This window comes from Rhinopithecus bieti, unplaced genomic scaffold (assembly GCF_001698545.2).
Source record: "Rhinopithecus bieti isolate Rb0 unplaced genomic scaffold, ASM169854v2 scaffold_42532, whole genome shotgun sequence".
NCBI lineage: Eukaryota > Metazoa > Chordata > Mammalia > Primates > Cercopithecidae > Rhinopithecus > Rhinopithecus bieti.
In genome coordinates, this window is record NW_016818301.1 from 1,382,341 (window position 1) to 1,397,975 (window position 15,635).

At 54.2% G+C, this 15,635-nt stretch overlaps 1 protein-coding gene across 9 annotated transcripts in view; it reads left to right on the forward strand.

Moving 5' to 3' along the window:
• The window catches only part of CFAP65 (cilia and flagella associated protein 65), a 39,953-nt gene that overhangs the window by 7,845 nt on the left and 16,473 nt on the right, over positions 1–15,635 (forward strand). For 7 of the 9 annotated variants that reach the window (XM_017856907.1, XM_017856911.1, XM_017856909.1 and 4 more), the window contains 15 exons: positions 2,239–2,341; positions 3,163–3,329; positions 3,514–3,713; positions 3,987–4,132; positions 4,596–4,818; positions 5,138–5,403; positions 6,398–6,598; positions 6,788–7,147; positions 8,635–8,772; positions 10,510–10,755; positions 11,334–11,558; positions 12,434–12,592; positions 12,818–12,968; positions 13,469–13,597; positions 15,378–15,591. In XM_017856907.1, coding sequence (XP_017712396.1) covers positions 2,239–2,341; positions 3,163–3,329; positions 3,514–3,713; positions 3,987–4,132; positions 4,596–4,818; positions 5,138–5,403; positions 6,398–6,598; positions 6,788–7,147; positions 8,635–8,772; positions 10,510–10,755; positions 11,334–11,558; positions 12,434–12,592; positions 12,818–12,968; positions 13,469–13,597; positions 15,378–15,591 — 2,928 coding nt within the window. Of the gene's footprint in view, positions 1–2,238; positions 2,342–3,162; positions 3,330–3,513; positions 3,714–3,986; positions 4,133–4,595; positions 4,819–5,137; positions 5,404–6,384; positions 6,599–6,787; positions 8,246–8,634; positions 8,773–10,509; positions 10,756–11,333; positions 11,559–12,433; positions 12,593–12,817; positions 12,969–13,468; positions 13,598–15,377; positions 15,592–15,635 lie in introns of those variants that run through there. The other 2 variants (XM_017856912.1, XM_017856914.1) reach the window with 2 other exon arrangements.

The following is a 15,635-nucleotide window of genomic DNA, read 5'->3' on the forward strand; positions in this document are numbered from 1 at the left end:
TATGCTTTTCCTAAGAAGTCCTTTTCTACCCCGAGGTCATTAAGATATTTTCCTCTAGTATCTTCTAAAGACTTTATATTTTGCCTTTTAATATTTGTCTTTTATCTATATGGAATTGATTTTTATGAATAGTAAATTTTGATATCTGGTAGTATAAGTCCTCCTACTTAATTCTTCTTCTTCTTCTTCTTTTTTTTTTTTTTTTTTTTTTTTTTTTTTGAGACGGAGTCTCGCTCTGTTGCCCAGGCAGGAGTGCAGTGGTGCGATCTCGGCTCACTGCAAGCTCCATCTCCAGGGTTCATGCCATTCTCCTGCCTCAGCCTCCCAAGTAGCTGGGACTACAGGTGCCCACCACCCACGCCCAGCTAATTTTTTGCATTTTTAGTAGAGATGGGGTTTCACCGTGTTCGCCAGGATGGTCTCGATCTCCTGACCTCGTGATCCACCTTCCATCTGCCTCGGCCTCCCAAAGTGCTGGGATTATAGGCGTGAGCCACTGCGCCCGGCCTTATTTCTTCTTCAAGATTGTCTTAGCTATTCTTGGCCCTTCCTTTGATCTTTTATATAAATATTCAAATCAGCTTATCATACATGCACATAAAACACTTCTTGAGATTTTGATTGGGATTTAATTGGACCTATAGATGAATATGGGGAGAAATGATATCATTACAATATTGAGTCTTTTAATCCATGAACACGGGCTATCTCTATATTCATTAGGTTATTTTTCATGTCTCTCAATAAAGTGTAAAGTTTTCTCCATAGACATTTAGCACATCTTTAGTTAGATTTATTCATAAGTATTTTATATTTTTGCTGTTGTTATATATGACATATTTTTTAGTTGTTTTATTTCTGTCTGTTGCTAGTTTTTAAAATGTCATTTTTATATAGGTATTGTGTTCAGTGTCTTGGCAAATCCTCTTATTAATTCTAATAATTTATTTGTTAGTATTCTTGTTTTTTCATGCACACATTTGTATTTTAAATGGAAAATGACATTTTTTTTTCTTTCTAGTCCTTACACCTTTTGTCTTTCCTTATTGCATTGTTAAATAGAATAGTGTTGAACAGAAGTGGTTATAGAGGCATCTTTGTTTTGTTTATCATCTCAGAGTAAAGGACTGCAATGTTTCACCATTAAGCTGTCTGGTAGGATTGATTTCCTATAGGATTTCTGTAAAAGTGTATACCTTGTCAGATTATGGGAATATTCTTCTATTCCTGCTTTGCTGAGAGGTTTTCTCATAAACACACATTAAAGTTTATCTAATTTCTTCTTTCTTTTTTTCTTTTCTTCCTCTCTCTCTTTCTTTCTTGTTTCTTTGAGACAGGGTCTCACTCTGTTGCCCAGGCTGGAGTATAGTGCATTAACATGGCTCACTGTAGCCATGACCTTCTGGGCTCAAGCAATCCTTCTACCTCAGCCTCTCAGGTAGCTCGGACTGTAGGCATGCACCACCATGCCTGGCTAATTAAAAAAATTTTTTTTTTGCTATAAACAGTATCTTGCCATGTTGCCCAGAGTGGTCTCGAACACCTGGGCTCAAATGATACTCCCACCTTAGCCTCTCACAGTGCTGGGATTCCAGATGTGAGGCACTGTGCCTGGCCTGTGGAAAGGTTTTTGACCACCCATTCCATTTTTTGGTGTTTTTAGGCAGAGCAGCCATAATATTTATTGTACAATTATTTGGTCAGTTTTGATAAATTATATTTTTATAGCAATTGTTTTTTTCATCTAAATTTAAACATTTGTTGGTGTAAAGTTGCTGACAATGTCATCGTCTTATTAATGTTTTGAAAGTCTGCAGCAGCTGTGGTTCTGACCCACTGTGGGATGCTACAGCTCTGCTGAGGTCTCTGGAAAGGCATCCCCAGTCCCACCCTCCTCAGCTTTGGTTCCCCTGCCTCAGTGCTTAGGGACTCTTTAAAATCTGGGCAACCCTTCCCTGTCCCTGTCCCTTTCAGGCCTCCATGCTCATCAGAGGTACAAACACTACTCCCTTTTTGTTCAGAGTGAAGATCTCTGAGAATAGGAGGGGGAGGAGGAGAACGGGTCCTCTTGTAACCAAATCCCTGAGTTTCCACCTCCACGTGCTCATCTCTTGATCTCTTTCTCTGTGGTCCCAAGGACTCAAGCTCCCTTGGCTGCAGGGCTTCCCTCGTTTCCTGCCTCTTCCAGTTGTTCTGAGCCCTGATCTGAGGTGCTCACCTCCCGGCTCTCTCCTGCAGGCCCCCCAAGACCAAGTTCTTCTTCACAGTCATCCCTCAGCCCATCTTCCTGAGCCCAGGCATAACCCTCACGCTCCCCATCATCTTCCGGCCTCTGGAGGCGGTAAGGTCTGCCATAGTGAGTGAGGGCAGGGAGGCACCTGGGAACAGTGACCTCAGAACAGAAAGCAGGACAGAGCACCCAGGAGCACCCCCCCCGCCCCGCCACACACACACACACACACACATGCTGCCCACTCCAGCAGCAATCCAGCTTGGGAGGCCCTGTCAAGGGCTTGGCCCCTCATCTCATTAGACAGAGGGCATTCCCCAGGGGATGCTGGGGGTAGAGGCTGCAATATTATATTGACCATCAGAAAGCCCTACATTCCGTGGCTGGGGATGGTGACTCACTTCTGTAATCCCAGCACTTTGGGAGGCTGAGGCAGGCAGGTCACTTGAGGCCAGGAGTTTGAGACTGGCCTGGCCAACATGGCGAAACCCCATCTCTACTAAAAAATACAAAAGTTAGCTGGGTGTGGTGGCGCATGCCTGTAGTCCCAGCTACTTGGTAGGCTGAGGCAGGAGAATCACCTGAACCAGGAGGTGGCTGTTGCAGTGAGCTGAGATCTCACCATTGCACTCCAGCCTGGGTGACAGAGCGAGACCCCCCCGACCAAAAAAAAAAGAAACCCCTTCTACATTCTTTGGCCTCTTCCTGCCACCCCCCACCCACATTTCCTCAAAATACTTTTTCTACAAAAGAGACTCTAATCTTTGAGACCAAGACAACATAGGTGCCCAGCTCCCCTTAGAGTCTGACGTGGGGACCACGGCCCAGCCCTCCCCTCAGTGGTTGTGTTGGGGATGGCTGAGGGTGGGCTGGATGTGCAGTCCCTGAGTGCCACTGATGGGTGACTGCCTCTGCCCCGCCTCACACTACAGAAGGAGTACGTGGACCAGCTGTGGTTTGAGAAAGCGGAGGGGATGTTCTGTGTGGGCCTGCGGGCCACCCTGCCCTGCCACAGACTGATCTGCCCGCCATCCCTGCAGCTGCCCATGTGTGCTGTGGGGGACACGACCGAGGCCTGGTTCTGCCTGGATAATGTGGGGTGAGTAAGAGGCTGAAGTGCAGGCGGAGAGAGCAAGAGCTGTGAGGAGGGTGTCTGGAAGCAGGAGAGACAGGCACACCCTTGTGGGGGTAGGGTAGTCTGAGGCTCTGCCCAGCATCCCTGACTTGTTACTGCAGGAGCAGGGGCCAGAAGCCCAGTGCCCTGACCTGCCCCCCATCCCCAGGGACCTGCCCACCTTCTTCACCTGGGAGTTCTCCAGCCCATTCCAGATGCTGCCAACCATGGGGCTCCTGGAGCCAGGCCAGGCCTCTCAGATCAAGGTGACCTTTCAGCCCCTTACAGCCGTCATCCACGAGGTGCAGGCCACATGCTGGTATGGGGCAGGCAGCCGGCAGAGGAGCAGCATCCAGCTGCAGGCTGTGGGTGAGGCCCAACCTCCCACCATCCCCAGACTGGCCCCTGCTGCACCTTCTGGGGCCTCCAGGCCTCAGTGTCCCCCACCTCCCATCTGCCTTGGCCCCCACAGGGCCTCCACTGGCCTCCTGCCCTCCCCCCAGCCCCGAAGGCTTTGCCTTTGTCTTCCATGATGCTACAGACTAAATTTTCCCTGGGGCCATCTGCCTTCTTCGAGGGGCTGTTCAGCTGGGGCCACAGAGGCCCTGGTGGTCCCCCAAGACTCCCCCATCTCTGACCCAGCCAAGTGCGCCCAGCTGCTGGTGAGCATAAAGCACAAGTGCCTGGAGGACCAGGATGCCGAGGGCTTCCAGAAGCTGTTGTACTTCGGCTCTGTTGCTGTGGGCTGCACCTCGGAGAGGCAGATCAGGCTACACAACCCGTCGGCGGTAGGCACCAGGCGGGAGGGGCGGCAGGACTCATGGCCTCCAGGACTGGAGTCTCCTAAAATCACCGCCTTACTGAATGCCACCCTTTCTTTCTACACCTTTGGCCCCAAGCCTCATATAACCCATGTCAGCTGTCAACAGGTGTGTCCTTCTCCTCAGCTGGGGGCTGGGCTGGGGTGTACCCCAGCCAGAGCCACGAGCAGCCCTAAGACTGTCCTGACCCCAGGACCACAGTTAGCTGTGATAGTACCTTGGGGAGAATTAAAAGGCAGGTCCAGCACGGGGCACATGACTCGGCTCCTTCTCTCCAGAATGTGGAGGCAGTCTGGCTAGTGAGGCACAGCCTGGATGCCAGCTGCCCCCACCCCCTTGGCTGGGCACGCCAGTACAATGCATAGACTGTCGCATCGTACACTGCTCCACTCCGCGACCTGACCCCTTGTCCTTCTACCTGGCCCTACAGGTAAATGCCCCCTTCAGGATTGAAATTTCCCCAGATGAACTGGCCGAAGACCAGGCCTTCTCATGCCCCACAGCCCGTGGCGTCGTGCTCCCAGGAGAAAAGAAATGCGTGTCAGTGTTCTTCCACCCCAAGACCCTGGACACCAGGACTGTGGACTACTTCTCCATCATGCCTTCTGGCTGTGCCTCCAAGACCCTGCTCAAAGTCGTTGGTTTCTGTAGAGGTACTGGTGACCCCAGCGGTCTCCCCTGGGGACAGAAGCAGCCCATGCTGAAGATTGTGAAGAGCTCCTTCCCTGCTCCTAAGAGCCAGGGCCACCTTGCCTCAGCCTGGGTGTCTGCTGCCCTCTGGTGGCCCCGTGGGGAATCATTTGTGACTACCTGGAGATTCCAGTCCCACGGGCACCCAGTGATGCTGGAGTTCTGCTCAGGCTGCCAGGGCTCTGGGCCTCTGTAGCCTGGCCCTGAGAGTACCACCTCCCTTCAGTGGGACCTTGTCTAAGACATTCTTGGGGAAGCTGATACCCCATCTCCTGTGTCCAGGCCCTGCTGTGTCCCTGCAGCACTACTGTGTCAACTTCAGCTGGGTCAACCTTGGGGAGCGCTCCGAACAGCCCCTGTGGATTGAGAACCAGTCGGACTGCACGGCCTACTTCCAGTTTGCCATCGACTGCCTGGAGAGTGTCTTTAGCATCAGGCCTGCCTTTGGGACCCTGGTGGGCAAGGCCCGCATGACCCTGCACTGTGCCTTCCAGCCCACTCACCCCATCATCTGCTTTCGGCGTGTGGCCTGTCTCATCCACCACCAGGTGAGTCGTGGGGAGGGCGTGAGGCTGAGGGAGGAGGGGCTCCCCTGGGGCCCAGTGATGGTGACAAGGCTTGGTGGGCACTCCCCTGTATTCTGGAACTTCTAGAGCTGTCTGCCTGGTCGTCTCCCACTCCTGGGTCCCAGCCCTAGCTTTTGGAGCCAGTGTGCGGCCTGGGCACAGGGGAGATCACTCTGTGCTAGTCTTGCCCTGCTACCAGGCCAGGCGCTTTGCTGCTGCTGTGCTCATGGCCTGGGAGAGGGCGGTTTGGACCCGCGGCCCCCCACTCTCCCGCCGAGCCCTGCAGGCTTTGCCTTTTCTTTGCCTTCCATGACTTCACAGACTAATTCTTCCCTGGAGCCACCCCACATAGCATGCATAGGGCAGGGAGCTTTCAAGTTAGACCCCAACCCTCGGCCCCTGGGCATGATCAGATACACTGTGCCCTGACCAGCAGAGCCTGGCCAAGATGGCAAACGGGGCTGAAATGTAACCCATAATCCCTCCCTGAGCTAGTGCCCAGGCTCAGGCTGTGTCTGTGTATCTGGAGGAATGGGTGCCTTTCTCTAATTCTCCTGACAGTTTAGTATGGGCTAGGGGAGGCCTTGGGAATGGAGGAAAGAACAGAAGCCCAGAGGGAGGCCTGAGGAGGCCGCATATTCTCCTCCCTTGGGAGGGCCGGAATTCTAGTTTGGCAGGCCTCTGGGCTGGCCGTAGGGTGGGTGGGAGAATGCCCAGGGGCCATGGCAGAGGGGGAGGGTGGGCAATGGCTGAGTGTCCTAAGGTCAGGGGTGCTCTCTCCTGACCTTCCCTGGACTCCTGCTGTGCCCTGGCTGAGCCAGACCACTGCTGAGTGCTCGCTCACTGGCCACCTGGAGCTTCTGCCCCACTGCCTGTTACCCTGTCTACCCAGCTTCTGTCCTCAGTTCAACCCCCCAGCAACCCCCTTGCCCCACCACCCCTCCCATGCCCCATCACGCACAGACAAATGTCACAGGACCCACTGTTCCTGGACCTAATGGGGACCTGCCACTCAGACACCACTAAGCCAGCCATCCTGAAGCCTCAGCACCTCACCTGGTACCGTATACACCTGGCCCGGGGCCTGACGCTCTACCCCCCTGACATCCTGGATGCCATGCTGAAGGAGAAGAAGCTGGCGCAGGACCAGAACGGGACCCTCATGATTCCCATCCAGGTACATGCCCTCCCCAGCTGCATATCCCTTCCCTAGTGATTCTTGGGCAATCCCATGCCCCCAGGGTCCCATGGGCACCATTAGTAGTCGGGGTGACTGGTGCAGCCTTTTCTAGACAAGAGTGTGTCCAGGAGGGGCCATAGCAAGAGGAATGGCAGTTGGGCCCTGTCTACCTCTTTCCCCATGCAGGATCTGGAGGACATGCCGGCCCCGCAGTACCCTTACATCCCCCCTATGACCGAGTTCTTCTTCGACGGCACCAGCGACATGACCATCTTCCCCCCACCCGTCAGTATAGAGCCTGTCGAGGTAGACTTTGGTGCCTGCCCAGGGCCTGAGGCCCCCAACCCTATACCCCTGTGCCTGATGAACCACACCAAGGGCAAGATCATGGTTGTCTGGACGAGGAGGTCTGACTGCCCCTTCTGGGTGACCCCAGAGACCTGTGATGTGCCCCCTCTCAAGTCCATGGCCATGCGCCTGCACTTCCAGCCGCCTCACCCCAACTGCCTTTACGCGGTGGAGCTCGAAGCCTTTGCCATCTATAAGGTGTGTGCACACAATGAGAGGGAGGAATGCGGGGTCTCTGCTGGGAGCCTGAACTGCTGGGTAGGGTGGCAGGGGGTGACCGAGGGCAGCTTCGGGCTCCATCCTCTGCATGCCAGGCTTTCTGTTGGCTGGACAGCGGCCCCTATGGGTTTGTCTCCTCCAAAGCTCCTGGCCCAGCTAGGTCCATCTGATTTTCTCATTCTTATGTAAGTCTCCCCTCCCCTCCAAGGGAGGACTCAGCTGACATCGAGCTGTTTGGGAAAACTGGGTGCACAGGGGGACACTCCCTGGGGTTCCTGGCTAGGAGGCCTCCTGGCTTCTTTACTAGTGCTTGAATTAAGAAGTGGTCCCTCTAAAGGAGCTTTGAGTGGGCAGGAACCTGGGCCTGGAGACAAAGTCAGCAGCACCAGATGATTGTGATGGGAGGGGCTTCTAGCTCAGCTTCCCTGTGTCAGGGAACTCCGAGTGCTGGCTGTCCCCAGCCCTGCTGTTCTGGCCCCAGATGCATGATGCTCTCTCCTCATCCATTAGTCCTGCCTGTCCCTTTCTTATTGGCTCTGCCCACCCCACTGCCCTTGCCCAGTGGCCAAGGTATTGGGGCCTAGAGAAGAGTAGGGCTGTGCAGTCAAGATCAGGGTCACTTACCAGCTATGTGACCCTGGGCAAGTTCCTTAATGTCTCTGAGTCCTGATCTTGTCATCTCTAAACTTAGGACCACATCCAATCTTTTGAGGAGGCTTTCCAAAGTGGAGACTTTAGTTGCCCCCATCCTAATGCCTTGGCAGTGGGGTGATGTGGAGGTTTGTAGGAACAAGGTTGTAGATGCCTGGCTCTGCTGAGCCTGTCAGATATTTAGGTTACAGGCTGTAGACCTGCACAGTCCAGTACAGCCACTGTCAGCCACATGTGGCTACTGAGCTCTTAATATGTGGCTGGTCCCAACTGAGAAGTGCTGTGAGTGTAAAATGCACACTGGATTTCAAAGACTTAGTATGAAAAGAATGTAAAATATCTCATTACTAATTTTATATTGGTTATATGTTAAAGTGATAAGATTTTAGATCTATTGGGTTAAATAAAATATACTATTAACATTAACTTCACGTGTTTTACTTTTTTAATGTGGCTACTGGAACATTTAAAATGACATTTGCGGCTGGCGTTTGTGGCTCGCATGATATTTCTGTTGGCCAGCACTTCTCTAGGCTCATTCCTACAGAATGAATGGTGCTTTCACATCCCAGCCCCACCCTCTTCCTGGGTTGTGAGGACTAAAGGGAGCATTGCTGTATGGATGCAGGGCCTAGCTCCCCGCGGGAGGGGCTTGGTTGGGATGCTTGTTCTCTGCACTGTCTTCCCAGGGAGGCCCTCCTGTCTGTGTCCAGTGTAGGACTCCTGCAGCACAAGGGCAGGGAACGGCAAGGTGGGGCACCCCACAGGGCAGACACAGGACTCTGAGCTTTTCCGTGGGTCTGGCCCCCCTGCAGGTCCTGCAGAACTACAGTAATATTGAGGAGGACTGTACCATGTGCCCATCCTGGTGCCTGACGGTGCGGGCGCAAGGCCACAGCTATTTCTCTGGCTTTGAGCACCACATCCCCCAGTATTCCCTAGATGTCCCCAAGGTGAGTGTGGCCCCAACAACAGTGGGAGGGTGAAAGAAGAGCCCTAGATTCTGCCTTGGCCTGCAGATTCCTCTCCCCTTCTCTGATGGCCTCAGAAACACATCGTTGCACCCTCCCTGGCTGTTCCCACCTCCGCCGTGCCAATTCTGGGGATCTGGGCCAGTTGAGGACTTGCTCCTGGGCCCTGACACTGGGACTGGGGAGAGTCTGGGGCCTGGACAGCTGGCCCCTTGCTGCTCCATTGGAAATACTCACTGGCTCCTGTGACTCTCAGGTTCAAAACCCTCCAGCTCCTGTATTTGTTTGTGTCCTGTTTACTGAATGCCTGGGTGCCCCAAGTCCTGGGTTCGGGCCCAGGGATGTGACAGCCACACCAGCAGCCCCCACCTTTGGGAAGCACCCTGCCCTATGAGAGCGACAGCCAGTCCCATCCTCAGGAGATCATAATTCCCAGGCCACCCCAAGGCCCTCAGAAGCCCTGACCTGACAAGCAAGAGGACATAGGGCTGAAAAGCACAAAGCCTAGGGCCAGACCTCTGGCTTCCAATCAGTTTCACCTTCAATGTCTCCTCCAGTCTCCATCGCCTGGAGGTTTTGCATGAGACTTCTGGTTGCTGGAAAAGCACCACTTTGGGACAATGTGCTTTGGGTTGATTCTGCTCCCCTCACCACCTACACTTCTGCCTTCCTATCCCAAACCTATGCCACCCCAAGGTTCAGCTTGGAGGCCGCTGCTTCCCAAAGGCCTTCCTGCCTCACAGAGTCCCCCTCAATACCTCCCTCAGCCCCCTTCCCTTGGCAGTTCCTCCTGGTGGGTTCTGGCCTTTATGCAGCCCAGCAGATCTGGTGTCACTCCCTCACTGGCTCACACACAGGCACTGTCACCCCAGCTGGATGGGGACCTCTGGTCAGGGATTGCAGTTTTTGTGTTTTGCAGCCTGCTCCGCTCTCAGCTGGTGGTGGCCACACCCTGGATGCCTGGAGAGTGTTGGGAGCTGAGATTGTCCGGGCTGGTTTCCATCAGTTACCTGCATGAGAATCATCTAGAAGGGTTACTTGCTTTTTTATTTTGTATTTTCTGACATAGAATTTTGCTTTGTCACCCAGGCTGGAGTACAGTGGTATGATCTTGGTTCACTGCAACCTCTGCCTCCTGGGTTCGAGCGATTTTGTAGCCTCAGCTTCCCATGTAGCTGAGATTACAGATGCATGCTCCTACACCTGGCTGATTTTTGTAATTTTAGTAGAGATGGGGCCCACCATATTGACCAGGCTGGTCTTGTACTCCTGCTTCAAGTGATCCACCCGCCTCAGCCTCCTAAAGTGCAGAGATTACAGGCGTGAGCCACCGCACCTGGCCCAAAGGGGTTAGTTACTGCAGCCCCAGAACTTCTGGACCAGGTTCTCTGAAAATGAGTTATCCAAAGAGTGATGCAAAGACACCCTAAAATGAGACAACTTCTACTTTATCCTTGAGGAGCGGCCTTGGAGGCCTGAGTTTCCCAGGGGCCTGTGGCTCCCTGTCTCCCTGTCTGGAGGTCTCTGGAGAACAAAAGCATTCTTTGGTGTCAGCTCATGGCATCCTTCAAGTCCCTGTTCCCAGGGCGTTGACTGGGCTGCAGGGCAGCACCTCGGATTTCCTTGGAGACAACTCCTCCCAAGTCCCCATTCGGCCCTGAGTGTGTTGCAGGGTAGAACGCTGAGCGGGGGGCCGCTTTCCTCCTCTCCCACCCCCAGCTATTTCCGGCAGTGTCCTCCGGTGAGCCCACCTACCGCAGCCTGCTCCTGGTCAACAAAGACTGCATGCTGCTGACCTTCAGCCTGGCCCCCCAGAGAGGCTCAGACGTCATCCTTCGGCCCACCTCAGGCCTTGTGGCACCCGGGGCCCACCAGATCTTCCTCATCTGCACCTACCCCAAGGGCAGCTCCTGGAAGCAGCACACGTTCTACCTGCAGTGCAATGCTTCCCCCCAGTATCTCAAGGTAGGAGGCAGAGGTAGGGGACCTGGGTCCTTGGGAATGGGCCATAATCTTGAACCACCCTTTTCAAGGCCACATTCTGGGGTTGGCCCCTAAGATTTCCAGGGAGCCACTTCCCCTCCAGGAAGTAGCATAGTAGGGAAGGAACTCCCTTGACCACACTGTGAACAACTTTCCCACCCCTCAGGACCTTGCCTGTCCACCCCGTGGGGTCCGAGGCCAAGAAAGAGGGTGCAGAGAACCCAGAGGAAGGATCTGGGGGAGCAAGACACCTGCAGGTGGTAGAGGGATATTTGGGGCCAGGCCAGCAATAGGTTCTGGGATGGTGGGTCCATGTCTGACCCCATGAAATGGTCTATAGATCCTCTCTCAGTCCCTGAGTTCTTTTCAAGAATTATCTCCTGGGCCAGTCACCATTGACTCTGCTTTTGACAGAAACTGCCAGTATACAGGCTGACAGAGGGCCTTTCACTGCCCGCTCCAAGGGGGGAAGGTTGCCTAGCCATGGCTTCCTGGACATGTGGGTGGAGCTGGGACTGCAGAGTGAGGTCAGGGCACTGCCCTCCTTCCTCTGGCTCTAGGAGGTGAGCATGTACAGCCGGGAGGAGCCCCTGCAGTTGAAGCTGGACACCCACAAAAGCCTCTACTTCAAGCCCACCTGGGTGGGCTGCTCCTCCACCAGCCCCTTCACCTTCCGCAACCCCTCGCGTCTGCCCCTGCAGTTCGAGTGGAGGGTCTCTGAGCAGCACCGAAAGCTGCTGGCTGTCCAGCCCTCCAGGGGGCTAATCCAGCCCAGTGAGAGACTTGTGAGTGACTCCCCTCCTGCCAAGTGACGGCAGCCTTCACCTCTGTCATCTCTTACTTGTGCCTATCATAGCCCAGACTTGCCAAGTGCATCCCCTATTCCATCCACAGTAACCTCCCCCACCTGGTGATGAGGTGTTAATATTACTCTCACTGTCCCCCTACCATTTTACAAATAATTGAGGCTTGGTGGGGCAGCCATTTACTAAGAGCATAAGTTAGGCTGTGCAGGGCTGGGACTAGAACCAGTGTTTCTGATGCCAGGGCCGAGGGGCATGTCACCTCCCCATCCATGGTCCCCAAAGCTGGGAGGTCACTGGGAGGGTGGGTTGCAGCAGCTGGATTTGGGCCCAAATGGCCAGCCACCAGTGAGGGTGAGGAAGAGGACTGCAGTCATAGCAGGTGTGCTGGCTGGGATTCAAAATAGCAGATCCCTGTCCCTAGTCTAGAGCCTTACAGACGGGCTGGGGAGGCCAAACTTGGGACAAGAAGCACCAGCACAGGCATCTGTAAGAGCCCGAGGGACAGTCCCTTGGGGGGACAAGAGGCCTCATAGCCTGTGGAATTGGCCTGGAGTGTTGACACCCTGCTCCCACCCTCACTACTGTCTGACCCTGGGCAAGGGACCCCACTTCGCTGAACCTCCAGTTTCTCATCAGAAAATGAGGCATGGAAATAATGCTGCTGACCCCGTGGGGATATAGGATCGAGAGGCTTGGGGAGACTCCATGCATGTGCCGTGTACAATGCCTGGCACAGGGTAGATTCTGAGAAAGGGCTGCCAATAGCATGACGCCCTGCAATGGGGCCTTGGATGGCCGAGTACCCGTGGAGGGGCTTCCGAAGGCCACTGCAGGGATCATTTCTGTGACCCCAGACGCTGACGTGGACCTTCAGCCCTTTGGAGGAGACCAAGTACCTGTTCCAAGTGGGGATGTGGGTCTGGGAAGCTGGCCTGTCGCCAAATGCCAACCCCGCTGCCACCACCCACTACATGCTCCGGCTGGTGGGCGTGGGGCTCACCAGCAGCCTCTCTGTGAGTGGGAGGGCTCTGGCAGGAGGGGGCTGGTGGAGGGGCCCGGACATGTGGGAGGGAAGGCCCCAGGGAACCTCACCTCAAGAGGGCAGGGGATAGGAGCCCTCTGCCCTGGACACCCCAAACTTGCCCTTCCTTGGGGGATGCTCTGAAAATGGGGCTGGGAGAGTGGGGCTGTGGGCCTTGAGGAGCCCCCACTCCTGGCTGGCTGACTGTGGCCTCCAGGCAAAGGAAAAGCAGCTGGACTTTGGGAATGTGCTGGTGAACAGCAAGCAGTCCAGGTTCCTTGTCCTCCTGAATGATGGCAACTGCACCCTCTATTACCGCCTCTACCTGGAGCAGGGCAGCCCTGAGGCCGTTGACAACCACCCACTCGGTACTTGGGCCTGAGCTGGGACTGGGGCCAGGGGGAGGTGGGAGGAGATACTGGTTAAGATCAGTTAACCTGCTGGGCACATTGGCATGTGACTGTAGTCCCAGCTGTTCAAGAAGCTGAGCTGGGAGTATTGCTTGAGCCCAGGAGTTCCATGCTGCAGTGCACTATGATCACAACTGTGAAGAGCCACTGCCTTCTAGCCTGGGCAACATAGCGAGACCCCACCTCTGAACCTCAGCTTCCTCATCGGTTAAAAGGGGCCACAGGAGGCACCTACCTCACAGGGCTGCTAGGTGGGGAAAAGTGCTTAGCAGGTGCCAGTGACACAAAGTTGGGTGTGGTCCCTCTGACCCAGGCTGGGAGGAGGGGCTCCAGTCCCTGTTTCCAGCCTCAGGGCCTGCTGTCCTCCCCTGGTGCCCAGGGGAGGGTATCTACAAAGGAGCAGGAGGAAAGGCTGGGCCTCCTCTACCCACTGACCCACCGGCATCATCCCTGAGCAGCTCTGCAGCTGGACCAAACAGAGGGGAGCATGCCACCCAGGTCCCAGGACACCATCTGCCTGACTGCCTATCCCAAGCACCAGTCCCAGTACTCCTGGACCATCAGCTACTCTCTCCTTTCCCACAGAGGTACCTAGACCACCTAGCATAGAGAGTCAGGGCCAGGGAAGTGTGGGATGAAGGGGGAGGGCTGTGTGAGGCAGTGGATGCTAAGCATCAGGCAGAGCTGGCAGGGTGAGTGGGGTGTGCTGGAGTGTGTCTCTGGTGTCTGGCATAAATGCCGCACACCAGATGTGTCTGTCCAGATGAGTGTCCATATGTGCGTATGCCCAATGCAGAGTTAGGAGCTGTGCTGACTTACTGTGAAATCTTAGCTCCCAAGCCTCCCTGGACATCATCTTCCTTCTCCATAAAATGGAGTTCTTACTAGCCTGCCCTAGGCAGGTTGGAAGGAGTCCAGGGCAGCATAGAAAGGAAATTAAGAGTGTGGACTGGGGCCAGAGGCTCTGGACCTGGATCCTGGCTCCAGCACTTGTAACCCTAACAAGTTGCTTCACCTCCCTGTGCTCAGTTTCCACATGTCTCAAATGGGGATAATAAGCTGGGCATGGTGGCTCACACCTGTAATCCCAGCACTTTGGGAAGCCCAGGTGGGAGGATTGGTTGAGGCCAGGAGTTCGAGACCAGCCTGGGCAACATAGCAAGACCCCACCTCTACAAAAATAAAAGTATTAGCTGGGTGTGTTAGCATGCACCTGTAGTCCTAGCTACTTGGGAGGCTGAGGCAGGAGAATTGCTTGAGCCCAGGAGGTAAATGTTGCAATGAGTAAGCTGTGATTGTGCCACTGCTCTCCAGCCTGGCAACACAGTAAGACCCTATCTCAAAAATGAAATGAAATGAAATAAATAAATAAAAATGGGGATAATAATGTCACACAGGCCAGAAAAGGGAAGTGAAGTCACAATACCTGCCACCACTTGCATGAACTTTGAAAACATTAAGCTAAGTGAAAGAAGCCAGTCACAAAAAGCCACATATTAAATAATTTCATTTATATGAAATGTCCAGAATAGACAGAGGGAGACAGAAAGTAGATTAGCAGTTGCCTGGGGAGGGTGAATGGGGAGGGATGGCTAATTGGTACTAGCCTTCTTTTTGGGATGACGAAAATTTTCTAAAATTAGATAGTGGTGATGTTTGCACAACTCTGTGAATATACAAAACAAACAAACAAACAAACAAACAAAAAAAAAAAAAAAAACACTGAATCGGCCGGGCGCGGTGGCTCAAGCCTGTAATCCCAGCACTTTGGGAGGCTGAGACGGGCGGATCACGAGGTCAGGAGTTCGAGACCATCCTGGCTAACACGGTGAAACCCCGTCTCTACTAAAAAATACAAAAGCTAGCCGGGCGAGGTGGCTGGTGCCTGTAGTCCCAGCTACTCGGGAGGCTGAGGCAGGAGAATGGTGTAAACCCGGGAGGCGGAGCTTGCAGTGAGCTGAGATCCGGCCACTGCACTCCAGCCTGGGCGACAGAGCGAGACTCCGTCTCAAAAAAAAAAACAAAACAAAACAAACACTGAATCGTATGTGTTAAAAGGGTAAGTTACCCAGTATATAATGGTGTCTCAATAAAGCTGTTATTAAACAAAATAGTTTGAAAACAAATCACGGTGCACATTAAGTGCAGGCATGTGTATAAGGCACCGAGGACAATGCCCAGTACACAGAAAGTGTCAGACAAGGGCTGGCTGTTGTTGGAAATGCTCTACAGCCCAAGAGGGGTCCACTGCTCCTGATGAGGGTCCTGGGGCCAACTGCCCAGGACTCCTGCACCTATGGCCTGCATGCCCCCTCAAGGGAGGGTGGGAGGCAAGCCCACTTCTCTCTTCCTCACCCCTCTCCCCAGATAACAAGGCTGGGGAGAAGCAGGAGCTGTGTTGTGTCTCCCTGGTGGCCGTGTACCCCTTGCTTTCCATCCTGGATATCAGCTCCATGGGCAGTGCTGAGGGTATCACCCGGAAGCACCTGTGGCGCCTCTTCTCTCTGGACCTACTTAACAGTTACTTGGAGCGTGACCCCACCCCCTGTGAGCTCACCTACAAGGTGCCCACCCGGCACAGGTGAGCTGAGCCTGGGGTACGGGTGGGGGCTGGGGGCAGGGCCT